At 31.4% G+C, this 17,877-nt stretch overlaps 1 protein-coding gene across 1 annotated transcript in view; it reads right to left on the bottom strand.

The window, feature by feature from the left end:
• The window catches only part of eff (ubiquitin-conjugating enzyme E2 eff), a 49,716-nt gene that overhangs the window by 7,892 nt on the left and 23,947 nt on the right, over window positions 1–17,877 (bottom strand). The window contains exon 3 of the mRNA XM_067264511.1: window positions 9,065–9,096. Within this exon, the coding sequence (XP_067120612.1) occupies window positions 9,065–9,096 (32 nt within the window). The remainder of the gene's footprint in view (window positions 1–9,064; window positions 9,097–17,877) is intronic.

Below are 17,877 nucleotides of genomic sequence, written 5' to 3'. Positions count from 1 at the left end.
CATTTACAATTCATTATTTTCTAGTTCATTTTCTTTTGATAAATATCCTTACAAATAAAATCTCATTTTTCTAAATATTGTGAGAATATTTTTAGAAAATACAAAACACATTCTATCATTTATATCAAATCTCTAAAAAAACATTTAAATAGTGATATTTATTTTCCTATTAAATTTTTTGCATTGTAAATTATTAAAAGTAACTGTATTTGTACTGTACAATATATATGTGATCAACAATGTATATGTAATAGTATATGTCTCTGCAGTGTTGAGTCACATTATTATGACCATCTACCTAGTAGCCAGAATATGCACATTTTGCAGCATGCACAGCAAGCAGGCCAATTACAATGGAAGAGACTCAATTAGTCAGTGAATGGTTGTAAGAAGTATCTGTGACCATGCAGACTGCAGTATATTCCAGAGTTTCTCAGACTGGTGGAGGATCCATCTGTCTGTGTCAATTGTGGTCATCCCACAAATGTTCAATTAGATTCAGATCTGGGGAGTTTGGTGGCCAAGGAAATATAATTCTTCATCATGCTGTTCACACCACTCAGATAATTCTGGTAGTAATGCATGAAGCAGTGTCCTGCTGATAAAAACTGGAGCCCCCAAGAAACAGTCAACATGCACAGGTGTATCTGATGGAAATACTGGGACTCCTGGCCTAACAGCCAATAATCATGCCTTTTTCCAGTTCTTATATATGGATTGCAATTGCTGGATCCCTCATCCAGCAATCCAGCTGGATCCAGCGCATTCTTCGGCCTGCTGGATCCAGCGCTGCGGATCCGCAAATACTCAATTAACTTTCTAAATAATTGCGCAAAAGTCTACGTCGTCGCGTTGCCGCTTTGATAACTACTAGACTGCTACTAATTACTTACTCACTACTGTACTAACACTAATAATTAAATTACTTATAAATAAACTATACCTTAATCAATTCAACAAAATTTAATAAAATAATAACGTATTCAATCGCTTTTAACGATCTTCCTCAGTTACAAAAAAATACAACATTAACTATAGAACATAAAATGTGTTTGGAATAAATGTAAAAAGAATAGTGCTTTATTACATTCCATTTTTAAACAAGATACATAGATGTACTGCCAGGTCTAATAATTTTCGTATTGTATACCGACGTAATCCCACTGTTTTCAAACTTTTAAGAAACGATAAAAAGAAAGAGGATCGGAATTCAACAACGGGTATATATTCGGTACCTTTACACAACCAACGTTTCAATTCCAAGCTCGTTTATGTGGGTGCAACGATGCGCAGTTTAAAACAAAGGCTCAAGAGCACAAATATACAATCAGTAAGAACCTTGACAACACTGCGCTGGCATCATACGCAAGACACAAGGATGTTAACGTCCAATGGGATTGAGCGGCAATTATAAATACGACGACGATTAGGCAAACGGTCAAACATCTTGAGAGATTAAAAATCTGCAAGGCGCACATGACAACTAGTTGTGTAAACCATAGAGATGCAGACTCATTGTCTACCATGTGGAGATCCTTTTACATTAATTAATGTTATTAACGGACAAGGCTAGTTTCATTGGATCTTATATACAGGGTGTTTTTTTTTTAAACTGACGGTACTCAGAGACATCTGTAGAGCAATCTAACAGCCGGACTGTCGCCAAATTTGGAAGAGTGACTAAGGACGACATGGAAAATGGATTCCGCGAAGAAAAAAGTAGTACCCAAATATGCCGGTAGGGGGATTTGACGCTGTTGTAGTGAAACAGCTAAGAATCTGCATAAAATCCAGCTGCAATTAACAAACACACGAATGAATAATCAGACAGAGGTTTCAGTGTAATAACGAAAGTTTAATTAATCAGCAAATAACCTTCTCCCTTCTTCAATGTGATCACCGTCTTGCTGGACAACTCATTGCATCCTGAACACCAAGTTCTCTATGGCCGAACGTAACATGTCCGCAGGAATGTTCATCACAGTTCGAGAAATGTTGTCCTTCAAAGTCATCAAGTTTGGGACACTACCAAGATAGACCTTGGACTTTAAGTAACCCCACAGGAAAAAGTAACATGGGGTTAGATCCGGGGAGCGAGGCGGCCCATGCAAGTGGAAAAAAGCAACTGATGACCCTTTCTTCAATGAAGTGCTGGTAGCTTTTTCGCTACAACAGTGCCAAATCCTCCTCTACCGGCGAATTTAGGTACTACTTTTTTTCTTCGCGGAATCTCTTTTCCATGTCATCTTTAGTCACTCTCCCAAATTTGGCGACAGTCCGGCTGCTAGATTGCTCTACAGATGTTTCTGAGTACCGTCAGTTTAAAAAAAACACCGTGTATATATTTTTTCCGCTATTTATTTTGTTTATTTATCTATATTTTGTCTGTTTGGGCATTTTTCGTTAATTTTCATATTTATTCCGAACACATTTTATGTTCTATATTTAATGTTCTATTTTTTTTTGTAACCGAGGAAGATCGTTAAAAACGATTGAAAACGTTATTATTTTATTAAATTTTGCTGGATTGATAAAGGTGTAGTTTATTTAACTTATTCTACTTCCAGTACATAGTTTTGTATACCTATAAATAACTACAGACTAATATGTAGAGCCTATATATGAAAACTGGTAAGACTGAATTATCCGTCCTTACATTATTATAATATATTAATATAAATTAATCAGTAGAATTACCTTTGCTATTATTTAACTTAAAGATTACATTATAATTATAATCTAGCTAAACATTTAAAGTTAATTATCTCTATCTCAAATGTTAAACCGAACCAAAGTTAAGTTTACTACCTAAATGTGTAAGAAGTTTTTGATTTATGGTGACCAGTCTAAATAATAAAAGCTCTTTAAGTATTTTTAAAAAAATGTTTTCTTTCATTAAAAAAACATAAATTGCAGGATAGATAGATAGACAGATAACACTTTATTGCACCGAAAATACATCCATGCTGGATCCGCGCTGGATCCAGCTGGAATGATTTCAATCCAGCAAAAATCCAGCTGGATTCAAAACACTGCTGGATTGCAATCCCTATTCTTATATATTATGATCATCCATTAGAGTTCTTATAAATTGCATTCTTTGCCAGGTCTGATTTTCTGATTTGCATAGATACAAAATATTGTGCCCTACACACATGCAGAATAAGACCATGATCTGTGCACATACTGACTTGCTTGGCATATGCAATATCTGCACTGGGATGATCATAATAGTGTCCCTCAACTGTCTGCATGATGATGAGTTCAACTTTCAAACATAAGATATTCCTAAACACATGCACATAAATCAAAGCTTCAGATATATTATACACTGAGTGGCCAAAAAAATTAGACACTCCTTATTTGAAAGTAAATCAGTCTGACAGTGATGTAGAGTGACGTAACAATGCAGAGTTGCTTATATAAGGTATGCTCAGCTTCGGACAACATAATTATCATCAAAATGGGTAAGATGAAAGATTTAAGTGACTTTGAATGAGGGATGATCGTCAGTGCAAGAAGAGCTGGTGTGTCAGCACCTCTGAAACAATGACTCTCTTAGGATTTTCTCACCCAACAGTATCTCGGGTGTTTAGAGTGGCAGTTGAGAAAAAAACTTCAAGCAATAAAGACAATTCTGGCTGAAAAAGGCTGGTGAATGAGAGAGGTGAAAGGAAATTAGCATGCATAGTCTGCAATAACAGAAGGGCAACAACATGATAAATTCAATGCAGGTGCATCACAAAGCATATCCCAACACATAACAAAACACACTTTGTAAAGGATGGGCTTTAGCAGCAGGAGACTATTAAGGATCGATTTACACACAACAGTGACGTGCTGGCACAGTGCAGTAAGCATCAATAAATATCATACATAGCCAATCAGAATTTCATGTACAACACTTATATCATTGACAGAATACAGATCACGTGTCGTAGATGAAATTCTGATTGGCTATGTGTGATATTTATCGATGTTTATGCACCAAACGGTCACTGTGCCGGCACGTCACTGTTGTGTGTAAATCGACCCTAAGAGTGCCTTTGGTATCACAGAAAAATAGGAAAAGGCACCTGTTGTGGGCCCAGGAACGACGAAATTGGTCACTTGAAGACTGGAAAAAAGTAGTCTGGTCCGATGAATCTCATTTCCTGCTCCATCATGCAGATGACAAGATCAGAATATGGTGCGAACAGCAAGAATTCATGGACTCCTCCTGCCAAATGACAACTCTTCAGGCTGGTGGCAGTGGAATTATGGTGTGGAGAAGGTTTTCCTGGAGTACACTAGGTCCCTTAATATTTGTGGACACATCTCTGAATAGATCAGCTTACCTCAACATCGTTGCCAATCATGTACACTCGTTTATGGCTGTAATGTTCCCTGATAGAGATGGTCACTTTCAGCAGGACAATGCACCTTGTCACTGTGCTCGATTGGTCTCAAATTGGTTTGAAGAACATCAATCATAGTTTAACCTGTTTCCATAGCCAGCTCAGTCCCGACCTCAATCCTACAGAGCATTTGTGTAACAAAGTCGAAAGATCACTTCAAAGCTTGGAAATGCCACCATCCAATCTAACCCAACTTAGAACTGCCATTATGTTAGCATGAGCCAACATTCCTCAGCAACGGTATCAGCAACTTGTTGAGTCCATACCAAGAAGAATATCAGCTGTGATCAGAGCTAAAGGTAAAGTGTAGAGAGCTAAGGACCAACTCATTATTAGAGGGTGTCTCTAATTTTTTGGCCACTCAGTGTATATAGCTTCAATATGCATACAGAGTATTTTTTTTTTTTGACAATAATATGTTATAATACATAAAACATTTTAAACATCCAAATTACAAATTAAATAAAAAGCAAATAATAATCTTTCACAGATGATTTTGCTGTTACTGAAACCAAAACTGGTAGAAAACATGACAGATAGCTTTTTTGTTGACTGAAAAGGTACAGAAGTTCAAATTTGATGGAAGAAAATTTATGAAATTTGTTAAGTAATGACAATTACCTAACTAAAATACATAATATATAATTGCAGGAAAGTTTTAAATTTCTTGGTAATATCTTAACATTATAATTATAATGTTAAGATATTACCAAGAAAATTAAACTTTCCCACACTGTAATAATGACTTTAGTACAATAAAAAACAAAGTGATATTGGATAGTACACTGATTTCACACACATGCATACTCCCATTTCTGAATTTACATCTCACTACAAGTTAATGAACACCAAAGATTTTTGAGAAAACTATAAAAAAAAAAGTATATTCTAGAATTATTCATTTTCATTCCCAAGTTAAAAATATTAGCTAAATTATATTAAAGAAAATCAAATAGTAATGAATGAAAATTACAGTAAGAATATTGCATTATTTTCAGAATTTTTCTACAATTCATTTACATTGAAGTTTATATAGAACTTTTTAAACCACATTTGACTTGGAGGTTTAGGAGCATCTTTCCTGTATACATTACATTTTTTTTTTTTTTTTTTTTTTTTACTGTTTGCATATTATTTTCAAAATGCAAAGCATATGTCCAATAGACTTTTTATCCCAAGACATTACAACTTGATTTCATTCAAACAAAATGTGGAACTAAACAGTTTAAAGTACACTTCTAAACAAAGAAAAATCTCACACACTCTATATGTTAAATTTCACAACTGTTATAATTAAATCACACATCTATGTTAAGATGCAGAAGTGGACCAATAAATGCAATTTCCATTTTATTATACATTTACATATTTTAATTGTGTTATTTTTATGTTAAATTATGTATATTTGCTGTAAGTTTATTGAAATGGTTATTGTTTGGGGACTGGGAATGGATTAATGCAGTTTCCATTATTTCTAATGGAGGGGTAAAAAAATTGATTCGGACTTTGAACAACTTTCTGGAATGAATTAAATTCAAAGTACAAGGCACCACTGTATATTTTTTTTTAACTATCACTGACTTAACAATGCAAATCCCACTTTTAGTTCCAAATTGATTTATTGGATCTAGAATCTAAAAACTACAGTTTTTTTCAACTCTGCTAGAGATGATGCCAAAAAATTATTTTTGGAAATTAGTCTAACAGCAAATACATACAATTATATGTTCTAAATAAATGGCTAACATCACTTAACTTTTTAAACACATAAAATAAAATATATAGAACAATTATTTTGATGAAAAAGACATTGTCTTGATGCACTAAAGCATTTTTAAAATAAATTACTCAAATTCAGGAGGAGAAAAACTCAGTCTGAATGTCTTTCAAGAAAATGAAAAGATTAAATTAGAAAAAAAATTAAGGCAATGACTTTGTATTACACTAACTAAAATATTAATATAATTAAATTTCTATACACACACATAGGAATATTTATTAAAAGCTTCTTACCAATCTGAATCTGTATTGTGCAGTCAGTCTGTATCAGTGCAGTCCAATGTGTAAATATAAAAACTTTTTAAAACATTAAAATTATGTATACATAAATGTATAGAAATACATACAAGTGTGTGTGCATGTAATGTATGTAACTAAATTTAATTCAATCAATTACTAGAAATATTTTACTTTTAACTTGTAAACTATAAATTTTTCATTAGCATTTAAATGAAAAATCTTCCAAATTGTTGCTCAAAATATAAGTCATATGATGAATTACAATGTGGATTTAACATGATAAAAAGTTCAAGGATAGTCAATCTTCCTTGACACTTTTTCCTACTCTTAAGCAACTGACATTTTGATATGAAAGTTTCTCATATAAAGGTTTGTTTCTAACTAAAGTATATTTAATTTAACAATTGTAGTGATGATTAGATAAATTGGTAGAGTAGGGCTGGAGGCTATCAAGAAAAGGGACAGGTTTTCAACAGGAAAGTTAAGTGATAAATAGGCCCATAATTGATGCAGGTTGTAAAACTGATTATCCAGTGGACATAAAACTAAGTAATAAATAAAAATTAAACAATTAATAATGTTAAATATTGTTTTTAATAATAAGCAAGTTTTTTCTTCTAAGTTTTAATAATCATAATATCATAACTATTTATTCACAATTTGAAAATATAACTATTAAATTTCAGTATCAATTAGATTTAGTTTTGTGTTTTTGTGTAAAATTTGGATACTATACACAAATTACATTTTTTCCAAAATTTGGCTATAAATTTCCTGTATAAATGTTTTTAATGTCAAAACAATTTATCAGTAAATGTTTTCATACGAAAATTATATATTCTGGTAGAGTATATCATTTAATATCTAAAATGTACACAAATACGTAATCATAATACATTCACATTTCATGGTACTGCAACTGAATACAGTGCAATAAAAGCCATTTTCAATTGTATACTCTACATTAGTGTTTTTACAATAAATAATAATTTGTAAATGATATGTTGGAAACTAAAAATTTCATATTTTTAGCAACATCCTTTGCAATGTAGTATACTATGCCATTGAAAGCATTTCCAAGTAAAATTATAATTTTACATAAAACTATAAACACAGTAAAGATATAGTCAACAAAATTCGATTGAAATTTTCCTATAAAAACTCTAGTTTTAATACCCAAACATTAAAGATATTATGTATATATGAATGTCTTTATATTTTTAGATCATTGTCTGTATAAGAAAAATTTATATTGAAGTCATGACAATTCAATACATTTTTTGACAAAATGTGGAAGAGAAGTCTTAAGTTGCTTTCTGCCTACAGTATTGGAATGTCAGAATGATATGTAGATGTTAATAATAATAATAATAATAATACACTAACTTTCTGTAAGCTTCAAATATCTACCTCACTTTAACTAGGTTCACACTAATGCATTTTCAGTATATAATTTAGGTCATAACATTTTGAGCAAGTTGGAAAATGGAATAAATCAGTTTTCTACATTGAGAAAATTTCAACTCAATCACTGCATGGAATTATAACCTGCATGACTTTTCAGGTGTCTACATGACCTCTCTGCAGCAAGAATGTAGCACGTAAAGTGTAAATCAGCATTTAAGAGACAGAATTCACTACAGGAAATTGCCTTGTGATAAATTTTTTATCTGTTTTTTCCTAACAAATTTCTTTGCTGTTGAGTTTTCCTCCTACTGTGTTGTAAACAATGTTTATGGTACATTATACAAATGTTAACTTTTTTAGTTATCACAGTAAATGTTTGGTAATTAGGAAGCAATGTTTTAACCATTTTACACCTTAATATGATAGTCTGTTAATTATTTGTCTCTTTTACCGTGTTTTATTTACATTTAAAAAAAAAATCAGTTGAAAGTTTTATGTTGATATTTTAACACACCATAATTTTTCCAATTTAAAATAGCCAAACAGTCAAACTCTGTTATAATGAGCATTAGGGCATTAGCCAAGTGTCTATTTTCCATTGATGCTTTTGCACAGAATACCAGATTTTCAGAAATGAATTACTGATGTTAAGAAAGGAATGCCTGTACTTCTATTCTATTGATTTATCAATGGTTCCAGACCATATCAAGTTATGTTAGATTCCATGCCAATTCATCATCAGATATTTGAGGTTGTTGTTACTACAATTGCCATTGAAAAACCAAATGTAACAATGACAACTTTTAATCTTAGTTGGTCTGAAAACATTATTCAGAGATAAAAATGACAAGAAAACTTTTCAGAACACTTCAAAACACTTAGAAAGTTACAATATTCTGTTGTAGAAATAAATTTTAATCTTTCTTTTATTCAAGTGGAAAGAGCTATATCCAAGTCAATTATCATTCATGATCATTTCTATCCAAATATATTCAGTCAATAAATTCTATACTCTATGTTGGCAATTTTCCAAGTATTTATTTCTTAGTGATAAAATGAGCTTTGTGACACTATTTTACTGCAGAACTCAAATTTCTGAATAATAATTATTTGATTTGAAAAACTTTGTTCTTAGTGTAAATGAAAAAATGAAATCATTGGAAACAACATTCATAGCCAAATTAAATTTACCCATTAAATGTTATGTAAGGAATATTTATATAAATAAATTTTATACTCACTGGACCCATTATAGTAGCTTGCCAATGGAATACTGAAATAAAGAATATAAATCATTAAAATTTATTCTTAATTCAAAACACTTATAAGCAATAAAAACAATTTCATCTGAAAACATCCACATAATAAAAATAGCTATTTTATAAAACTTTAAAATAAATGAATTTATAAGTAAATAGTATTTGGATGCAAAAATCATCTTTGAATAAAAATTTCCAAATACAGTCATACCTCAGTATCTCGAATGTTTCGAAGCCCGAACAAATCGGTACCCGACCAAAAATTTCAAAAAAAAAAAAAAAAAAAAAAAAATGCCCCTGTTCCCGAACAAAATTTTGGTACTCGAACGGGAAAGCCCGCCAAGTCGACGCCGACGCCACGGCGGCGGCGTCAGTTACGAGACAGTCCAGTTAGGCCTAAATTTATTTAAATTATTTAATTAAAATTCTAATTATTAAATTTAGCAAGAGATGGCACCTAATGCCTAACTCTAGTACCAAATTATCTTAAATTATTAATATTACTATAGCCATTTGCTAGCCCGATAATATGGCAGTTGTTGGTCTTTACGAGACAGTCATTGTTTCGCATGCACATTAACTTACGCTGTGCTATATTTTTTAGATTAGCATCCTTTTCTTTTGATTTATCAGCCCTTAAACATGGGTCCCAAGAAGAATAAAAGTGGAAGTGGTCAAGTGAAAAGGAAAACAGTGAGAACAACAATCGAACTGAAAAAAAGAAATCATTGCTAAACACGAAAATTGAGTGCATGTTTCGGATCTCGCTGTCCAATATTCTACGGCTAAGTCGACGATATCGACTATTTTAAAGAATAAAGAAACAATAAAAAAATACTAGCGAATCAACTGGGGATCGGAACGCATTAATCCATTTTACATTATTTGTAATGGGAAAAAATGATTTGGAGTCCGAACATATTGGTACTCGAACCTCTTTCTGGAACGGATTATGTTCAAGTACCAAGGTACCACTGTATGCATAATTTAAATTTATTAGTACAAAGGTATACAGATAATCCCCAACTTATGATGGAACTATGTTCTAGGATTCTCACTGTATATCAAACTGGTTGCAATCTAACAAAAAATAATAATGGAGCAGAGTACTCAAGGCTGCACTTAAACTTGTATAATACCATATTCATAAGCACACATACTCAAGTAAATCTAATGAAAGTGTTCAAAAAAATGATTTTGTCTTCCACTTGGAAGGATCAGTTTTTCTGGAAGATGCCAGTTCAATGGGAGGCATAATTAGCAAATTAGTTTGAAATCCCAAACAGGGATGGACCTGAATGAATGCTACTGGACCAACTCTAGACTGGACAATCATTAGGCCTGGAGATTCTGTTAAAAACTACAAAGAAAAAAGGACTTCCAAGAGAGAGCAGAAGTACACAGGAAGCCTCTCCTGAACTGCAAAGGGAGAGAGAGAGAGAAAGGTTACATTTGAATGTTGTACGAACTCCCTGGTGCAACCTGTATGTATGTATGTAAAATAAAAGACTGACTATTAAAATTCAGGTCGTAAGATGCCTTTCTGACAAATCATAACATAGTGGAGAGGAGAAGGACCTCTGACCAAGACTTCTCTCAACACAGGATATTTGAACTTTACTTACATATATGATACATTGTAATCAGTTACTGTGTGAATATAACATAATACAATATAGCAACAATTTGGATATATTGTACTTGAAACTAACATTTAATACTTTAATTATGAACCTATATACTAAACAAACAAAATTCACACCTAAATACTAATTCCAGCAGTAAATGAACAAGTAACTTTAATGCTCAAACATTTTCGGCCGTCTTTCAGAGGCCCTCGTCAAAAAAGAATTTTCGTGTGAATTTTGTTTAGTATATAGTTCCAGTTTCTGTAGCAATTTTTTTTATGTCTTATTTAATTACAAACCTTTCTTAATAAAGGTTCATGAACATATGCAGGTAGTCAACTACACTCAATATTAAAAGTCATATCTTGGAATACAACAATTTTTGTGAGAATTTAGATTTTTATTGTAAGATTTTTTTTATTTACTTTGTTATTAGTTCATTTTAATTTTATAAAATTGATATTACAATAATAATCCCAGACTGGAAAATATGCAGGAAGTTACTTTCTTACTTTTTGGCTACCAATGAGAGAAATCCATGTTTTAGTTAAACATGAATATATATGTTTGAGATAAAACATGAATATACAATGTATTTATTGACCATTACATAGTTGCATTTAACAATTCATTATTGTATCATACAAATAGCAAGTGTGAATGATTTTCTGGAATAGAAAATTTTTAACTAGTTTCAGCTGTCATAACTCCAGATGACTGCAAAGTGGAGATTGATTGTACAAATTAGTTACATAGAAGCCGTCCTGAATTTACAACTTGTTCAAGAAAATCTAATTTACCTCTGCAATTCCATTTTCAGCAACAAATTGATGAAGATTTAATGAAAAATTAATTCTAATATTTATTATTATTATTTAATCTTTATTGAATGTCAATTACAAATTAACTATTTCTTTAATCATTATAATGCAATATATCAAACTAAATAATCATAATAAATCATTCTAACACAACACTTCATATATTTTTATACAGAGTAATTAAAGACTATAGAATTTACTGATAGAGATTTAGGCTTTTTGTCTTACATTTGTGACAAACCACTAAAACCAGACAAAAAAACCAAAAACAATCATCATTTATTTTAAAAAAATTCATTTTTAAATATTTCCATTAAAATGCATTCTTACTATTTCAAAAGTGTTTTTTTTTTCCTGCCAAATGTTCCAGCAAAAAATTATCAAATTATTTTTAAAAACAAATTTGTACAAAATCTATAGTATACACTTTAAAATACATTTACTGAACAAATTATAAAAAATTTTTGATTAACTATACTCATCTCATGCTTTCTTAAAACCAAAAACATTCCTTGCTTGCACAAAGTTTAATTTATCACCACTTTAATGTATTCTTACTATCTGGTGCTTAAATACCATGTACAATGTTTATCTCAAGCATAAACAAATAAAGTACATTCAAATTAAATATAATATTTAAATTATTTCAAGTATAATTCTCAATTGTCAGAATTTTAAAATTAAAAATTCCTCAAATCAAAACAATATATATATATATATAAATGAATGTATGTCCTTCATGCATTACTACACCATTTATCCGATTGCCATGAAACTTTGGGAAGTTGTTTAATACACTCCCGCAAAGGTTTGTGGCATATGTGAAGACCACCATTTCCCCCCTTCCAAAAATATCTTTATATATGGATTAAGGCTTTTATGTCCAACAGATGGCGCTAACTCCGACGACCTAAGTTTGCTTTTCTGTGAGGCATTATGCTTTTCTGTGAGAATGGACTAAAGCAGTTCATTTTCTATCTATCTATAAATAAAATATAACGTTCGTTTGTTCCTACCGATTCCTTTGAAATTTTGACACAACGTTGCATTTGAATAGGCATGTGTTTTTATATAATATACATGTCGAAATTCCCCCCACTGGGGGAGATGGACAGGATTAAGGCTTACCGTGAAGAACTCTGCTTCTATTATACTATTTTACGTGCGGTTTTTTTGTTTTTAATTGCGTTTTAATAGGTTACATCAACAGAATATACACTAAAAAGGGATTTTTCGATATTTCCTTGCGGGGGAGAGGGACAGGATTAAGGCTTACTGTGAAGAACTCTGCTTTTATTATACTATTTTAGACGCGTTTTTGATTGCGTTTTAATAGGGTACATCAAGAGAATGTACTGTACACTAAGAAGGGATTTTTTGAAATTCACCCCACGGGGGAAATGTTATACATTTATAATAGATACATTTTGAGCCACAACAACGTCTGGCTGGGTCAGCTAGTGTTTCTATGGTTATGGCCAAAGAGTATGTTTTGTAAGCGAACAATGATGGGGACTCCCTTCAACAACAACACACATACTTCAAATAAATACAAGAATTGATGAAACAATTGAGGATACCAATGGATGGCCATTAAAATATTTTTAAATAGATGAACAAGGGAAGCCTATAATAATGGAAAATGCATTGTTAAACAAGCAATTATTTTATTGTGACATTGTCATAATGCCAAACTGCAATTTTTAATCATATTTTAATTTATTTAATTTAAAATATATGTTCTCCTCCTTGAATTTGTAGTGTCTTGATCTTGTAAATCATATTTTTCTTGTTAGCAGTAGAGCCAATTGGTCATCTATCTAATTCCTTTCAGGAGAAAATTTTTTGAATTGAAACAATGTGACTTCTGATGCAAACCAAAAGTATATATATAATTAATTGGAATCTCCTTCCCTAAGTTTTCCATATCTGGTCTCAATTTTCATCTATCTAACTCTGTTCTCAAGATTAAGGAAGAACAGACAGACAAAGGAAATTTATAGGTCTGTACCCAATCATCTTAAACTCAGGTGCACAGCACATGGACAAAACATTTTTGGTTTCAAGATAGCAGGCAACAACTGTAGAACATTAACTGCCTCTAGAAGTTTATTATTATTTCCATTTTTATGAATATAAATTTTTATTCTTATCTAATTAATAAATCAAATTGTCTAGTCCTTTTCTGTTTTTATAGTTTCTTTATATATAATCCTGCTAAACAAAACTCTCCATTCAATTTAAATCTTGTCAAGAATTAGTTTGGTTGGATTAATGAAAATGCACCAATTATTTTTTAAAATTAATTTTATATTATGTACTATTATATTGGATTGTGATTCTTGATTGCCTTGAACTGGAATTACAAGAAAAAAAAAATCTCCAAATTTGAAATACTAGTTTTAAACTGAGAATAAAACAAGGAAATTTATCCATTATAATAATAACAACTCTCTCATCAGTCACAACCTTGATGTGATGAGAGAGCTCAGTAATTCTGATGAACAACAGGAGTTATGCCAGCTGAAGCATCTGCTCCTGATAGGGTCACCTATACTAGTGAGGTCAGTGAGGAGAAATGAAGCCAAGAGTGATTTGCAGCAAGGTCTTATTAATTCTAGTTGACTTTTCAAAAGTTAATGTGCTTTGAACTAGTTCAAGTATTGATGATAAAACATGTCAGTGAAAACAAGACACATGAGCCAGATAAATATGCTTTGCAATCATATTTGGCCCATACAATATAGATTGAAGATCTGTGTGATAAAATGATAAATATTTGTAATACTGATTTCAATAAAATTCATCAGTGATCCAAATCATCTTCCAAACATAGAAATTAAAACAAAGATAAGATTTTCTATTTATGAAAAATACAATAATAAACGTTCATTGATAACTATATAGAGCAGGGGTGGCCAACAAGTCAATCGCAATCGACCGGTCGATCGCCAAGCCAATTTTGGTAGATCGCTAGCGATGTCTTGACTTAATGTATTATATTTGTAACCGAACGCAACTGTGTGCATGCAGTTATGACTACTCACAAGCAGTGAGTGCACTTTGTACTGAAACAGTATATAAACATAGTATGTATTTCACACTTCCCCTTCCCACTTAGACTATGCCTATGACAACAAGTCGATCGCGACACATTTTTACGATAAAAAGTAGATCTTATGTGCACAAAAGTTGGCCACCCCTGATATAGAGTATAACCTCATTATTTTGATATTGGATAATTCAAAGTCAAGTCTAGTCCGTGGCCAAGAGAATGGCGTTTTGCATATATTTTTAGATCAGATAATTAGAAATATGCATACAATGAAATTCAGTCATATCTGGTCTGGTGACCTGCAAAAATATTGTTTAATTCAAAAGCTTACACCATATTGTGTGTTTATAAGGAAAGTTTCCAAGCCAAAGTAGCAGTTTCATTTTTGGTTTTACCAATTACACAATGTCGATTTATTGGACATCTGCTGTTCAAGGTCATTCATTGTACATATTGACAATGAAGAGAGAATTTTTATTTTTTATTTTTATAGATGGAAACTGTTTGGCATTTAATTATTTTGAACATTTTTTTCAAAAATTATTGTTTCCATAATTCCAAAGTCCATTAAATAGACATGTATTCAGGATATGTAGCATATGTAGCTTTAGCCATTAATAGATTTTTAAGAGATAGTAACTGTTAATGGAGAATAGAGATTCATCAGATAACATAATTTTTGTAATCTCTAACTCAAGATGGCAAATTCTTCATTAAATTAGCCATTGTCTTCTAGATAAAATTTGTGAGTAACTTTTATTGAAGCACTTGAGCTCCTTTCGTACATTATTTTCAGGTCTTCCTTTGAATGTAGTTTTGTCTTCATTAAGTACATGCCAACTGATGGTTTTTTGAAATTGCTTAAATTACTAAGTACACATAATATTAATGCATTTGTAACCAATTGATAAAATTATATAAGATAAAGACATAATTTTATTCAGAATTAAAAAAATTTTTTAATTTGAAAAAGTTCATATAATTTCAACTCAAATAATTCTTAGTAGTATTTTTTAGCCCCTTCAGTTTCAAAATAAAGAGGTTTTACTATATTGAAATAATGATCAAATATAATTTTATGAGCATTAATATATAACTGGATGAATAAGCATATAGTAATATCTTTCACATAAAAACAGACTGTATAAGATTGGATGTATCAAATATGCAAAATCTGAAACACGTATATCTAATACAGGTATCCCTCAACGTGGTTAATTAAACACTTGATGCTACTATATATATCACATTAACCAAATACAGAGGTACAGTATCTCGGTACTCAACTGAACAATCACTACACAGTAGAACAACTTGATTATCCCTTTCCATGCTGGCGATCTACAGCAAATAATTGAGTGGAATTCGTCATGCGGCGCATTTTTTGCAGTTTTTGGATAATTTTTAAATTGCGATATTTCACTTCAAAATCGCGCTATGTTTAATCTGTTTTTTGTGTTTGATTAAGAACATATCAGAGTTTACGATTGTTTAATTTTTAGTTTAATAGAAATTTAAAATAATATTAAAATTTGAAGCTTACAAACAAAAGAAGAAAATAATTAATTTACAGAAAATCGCTAAACTTTGTACATTTGTTAGATACATCTGTCTTCTTTTAAATAAAAGAAACCGCAGCTCTCTAGCTAGAGCGGGGGAGAAGTTATTGCTATTATTTACACTATGTCTCTAATTACTTGGCAGGGAGCGGAGTCGATTGTTATCGTAAAGCAACACGTAAAAGTTTATCATCATTTTACCGAAATATTTATGGCCGAGGGGTGGTTACAAAACACTTTTTGGCTTAAAGAAAGTCAATCGACCTACAGAAGAGCGAATCAAAGCTAAGATCGATGGAAAATCGAATATAACGCAAAATAATCGATTTTTTTTTATTAATTACGCCTAAAGGCGTATGCCGCATCACGAATTAACGGCAAGTCACGTCACATACGCCTAAAGGCGTATAACCGCATGGAAAGGGTTAATAACAGATATTTTTATTTTTAATACACAAAAATAGCAAATTTACCAACACTTTATTTGCCAAGAAAAGCATACCTAAGTAAAAACAGCTGTTAAAGCCACATTAATTAAAATTTCTGCTGTATATAATAAAAAAGGATTGCTAGCTTACACAATTTTCAGAATAAACTTATTCACTGGAAACTGTAGTATGGAGCTTATTTTCATCTCTCAATAGAAAAAATTATATATAAAATGCTATCATATTGTGCTATTTAAACTTTTTTCTATTTATAATCCCAGATTTGTAACTCTGATTATTTTAAATTAGAATGTGTAATCAAATTTTTTGATGCCAATAATTAAATAATCTGCATTTATATTTCACTGAAGATATTTATAGGTCAGTCCATAAGTCCATGCCCATTTTTATGACCTTGAGAAAAATCTTGTTTTGCTGTTAAACATGTCAGTCTAATGTGATAATTTTTATACTGAAGTGTTAAATTGGATCTCATTCATATAATACTGTTCAGAGTTGTGAACATTTCAGTTGTTTATTTTCATTAAAATGGAAGTAACTGATGAATATAAAAGATGTGTTTTATACTTTTTATTTTTAAGTGGTGAGAATGCTACAAATGCAGCCAAAAAAATAAATACTGTACATAATCAAATTGTAATTAGTGCAAGGACTGTGCAGAAGTGGTTTGAAAGATTTAGAAACAATGATTTTAGTGTGGAGGATAAGGCTCGTACTGGAAGACCCGTTGACTTTGACGATGATGCTCTCTCTGCACTAGTTGAAGCAGAACCATCTTTAACAGTTTATGAAATTGTGGAACGTTTAAATTCATCCCATGGAACTGTTCATAGACACCTACAACAAATCGGAAAAGTTTCAAAGCTAGGAAAATGGATACCACATGAACTGTCAATAGCTAACCGACAACAACGTGTAAACATTTGCACATCTCTTTTATCCCACATTGCTTTAGAACCTTTTCTTGGTAGGCTGGTTACTGGAGACAAAAAATGGATCCTCTATAATAATGTGACGAGAAAAAGACAATGGATGGATCGCGACAAGCAGCCGAAACCGACTGTAAAAGGTGGGTTGCATCCAAAAAAAATTCTTTTGTCTGTTTGGTGGGATATGTCAAGTGTAATTCACTTTGAGCTGTTAGAACCTAATCAAACAATTACAGCTCAGATGTATTGTGAGCAATTAGAGCGTTTAAATGAAAAATTGAAAAAAAAATCGACCGTCGTTAGTGAACAGAAAGCAGGTTCTCTTGCAGCATAACAATGCCAGACCACACGCTG

Source organism: Centruroides vittatus, unplaced genomic scaffold (genome assembly GCF_030686945.1).
Source record: "Centruroides vittatus isolate TY-2023 unplaced genomic scaffold, ASM3068694v2 contig_19, whole genome shotgun sequence".
In the NCBI taxonomy this organism is placed as follows: Eukaryota; Metazoa; Arthropoda; class Arachnida; order Scorpiones; family Buthidae; genus Centruroides; species Centruroides vittatus.
Note: the sequence above shows the minus strand (reverse complement) of the source record. Positions and strands in the feature narration are given on the sequence as shown.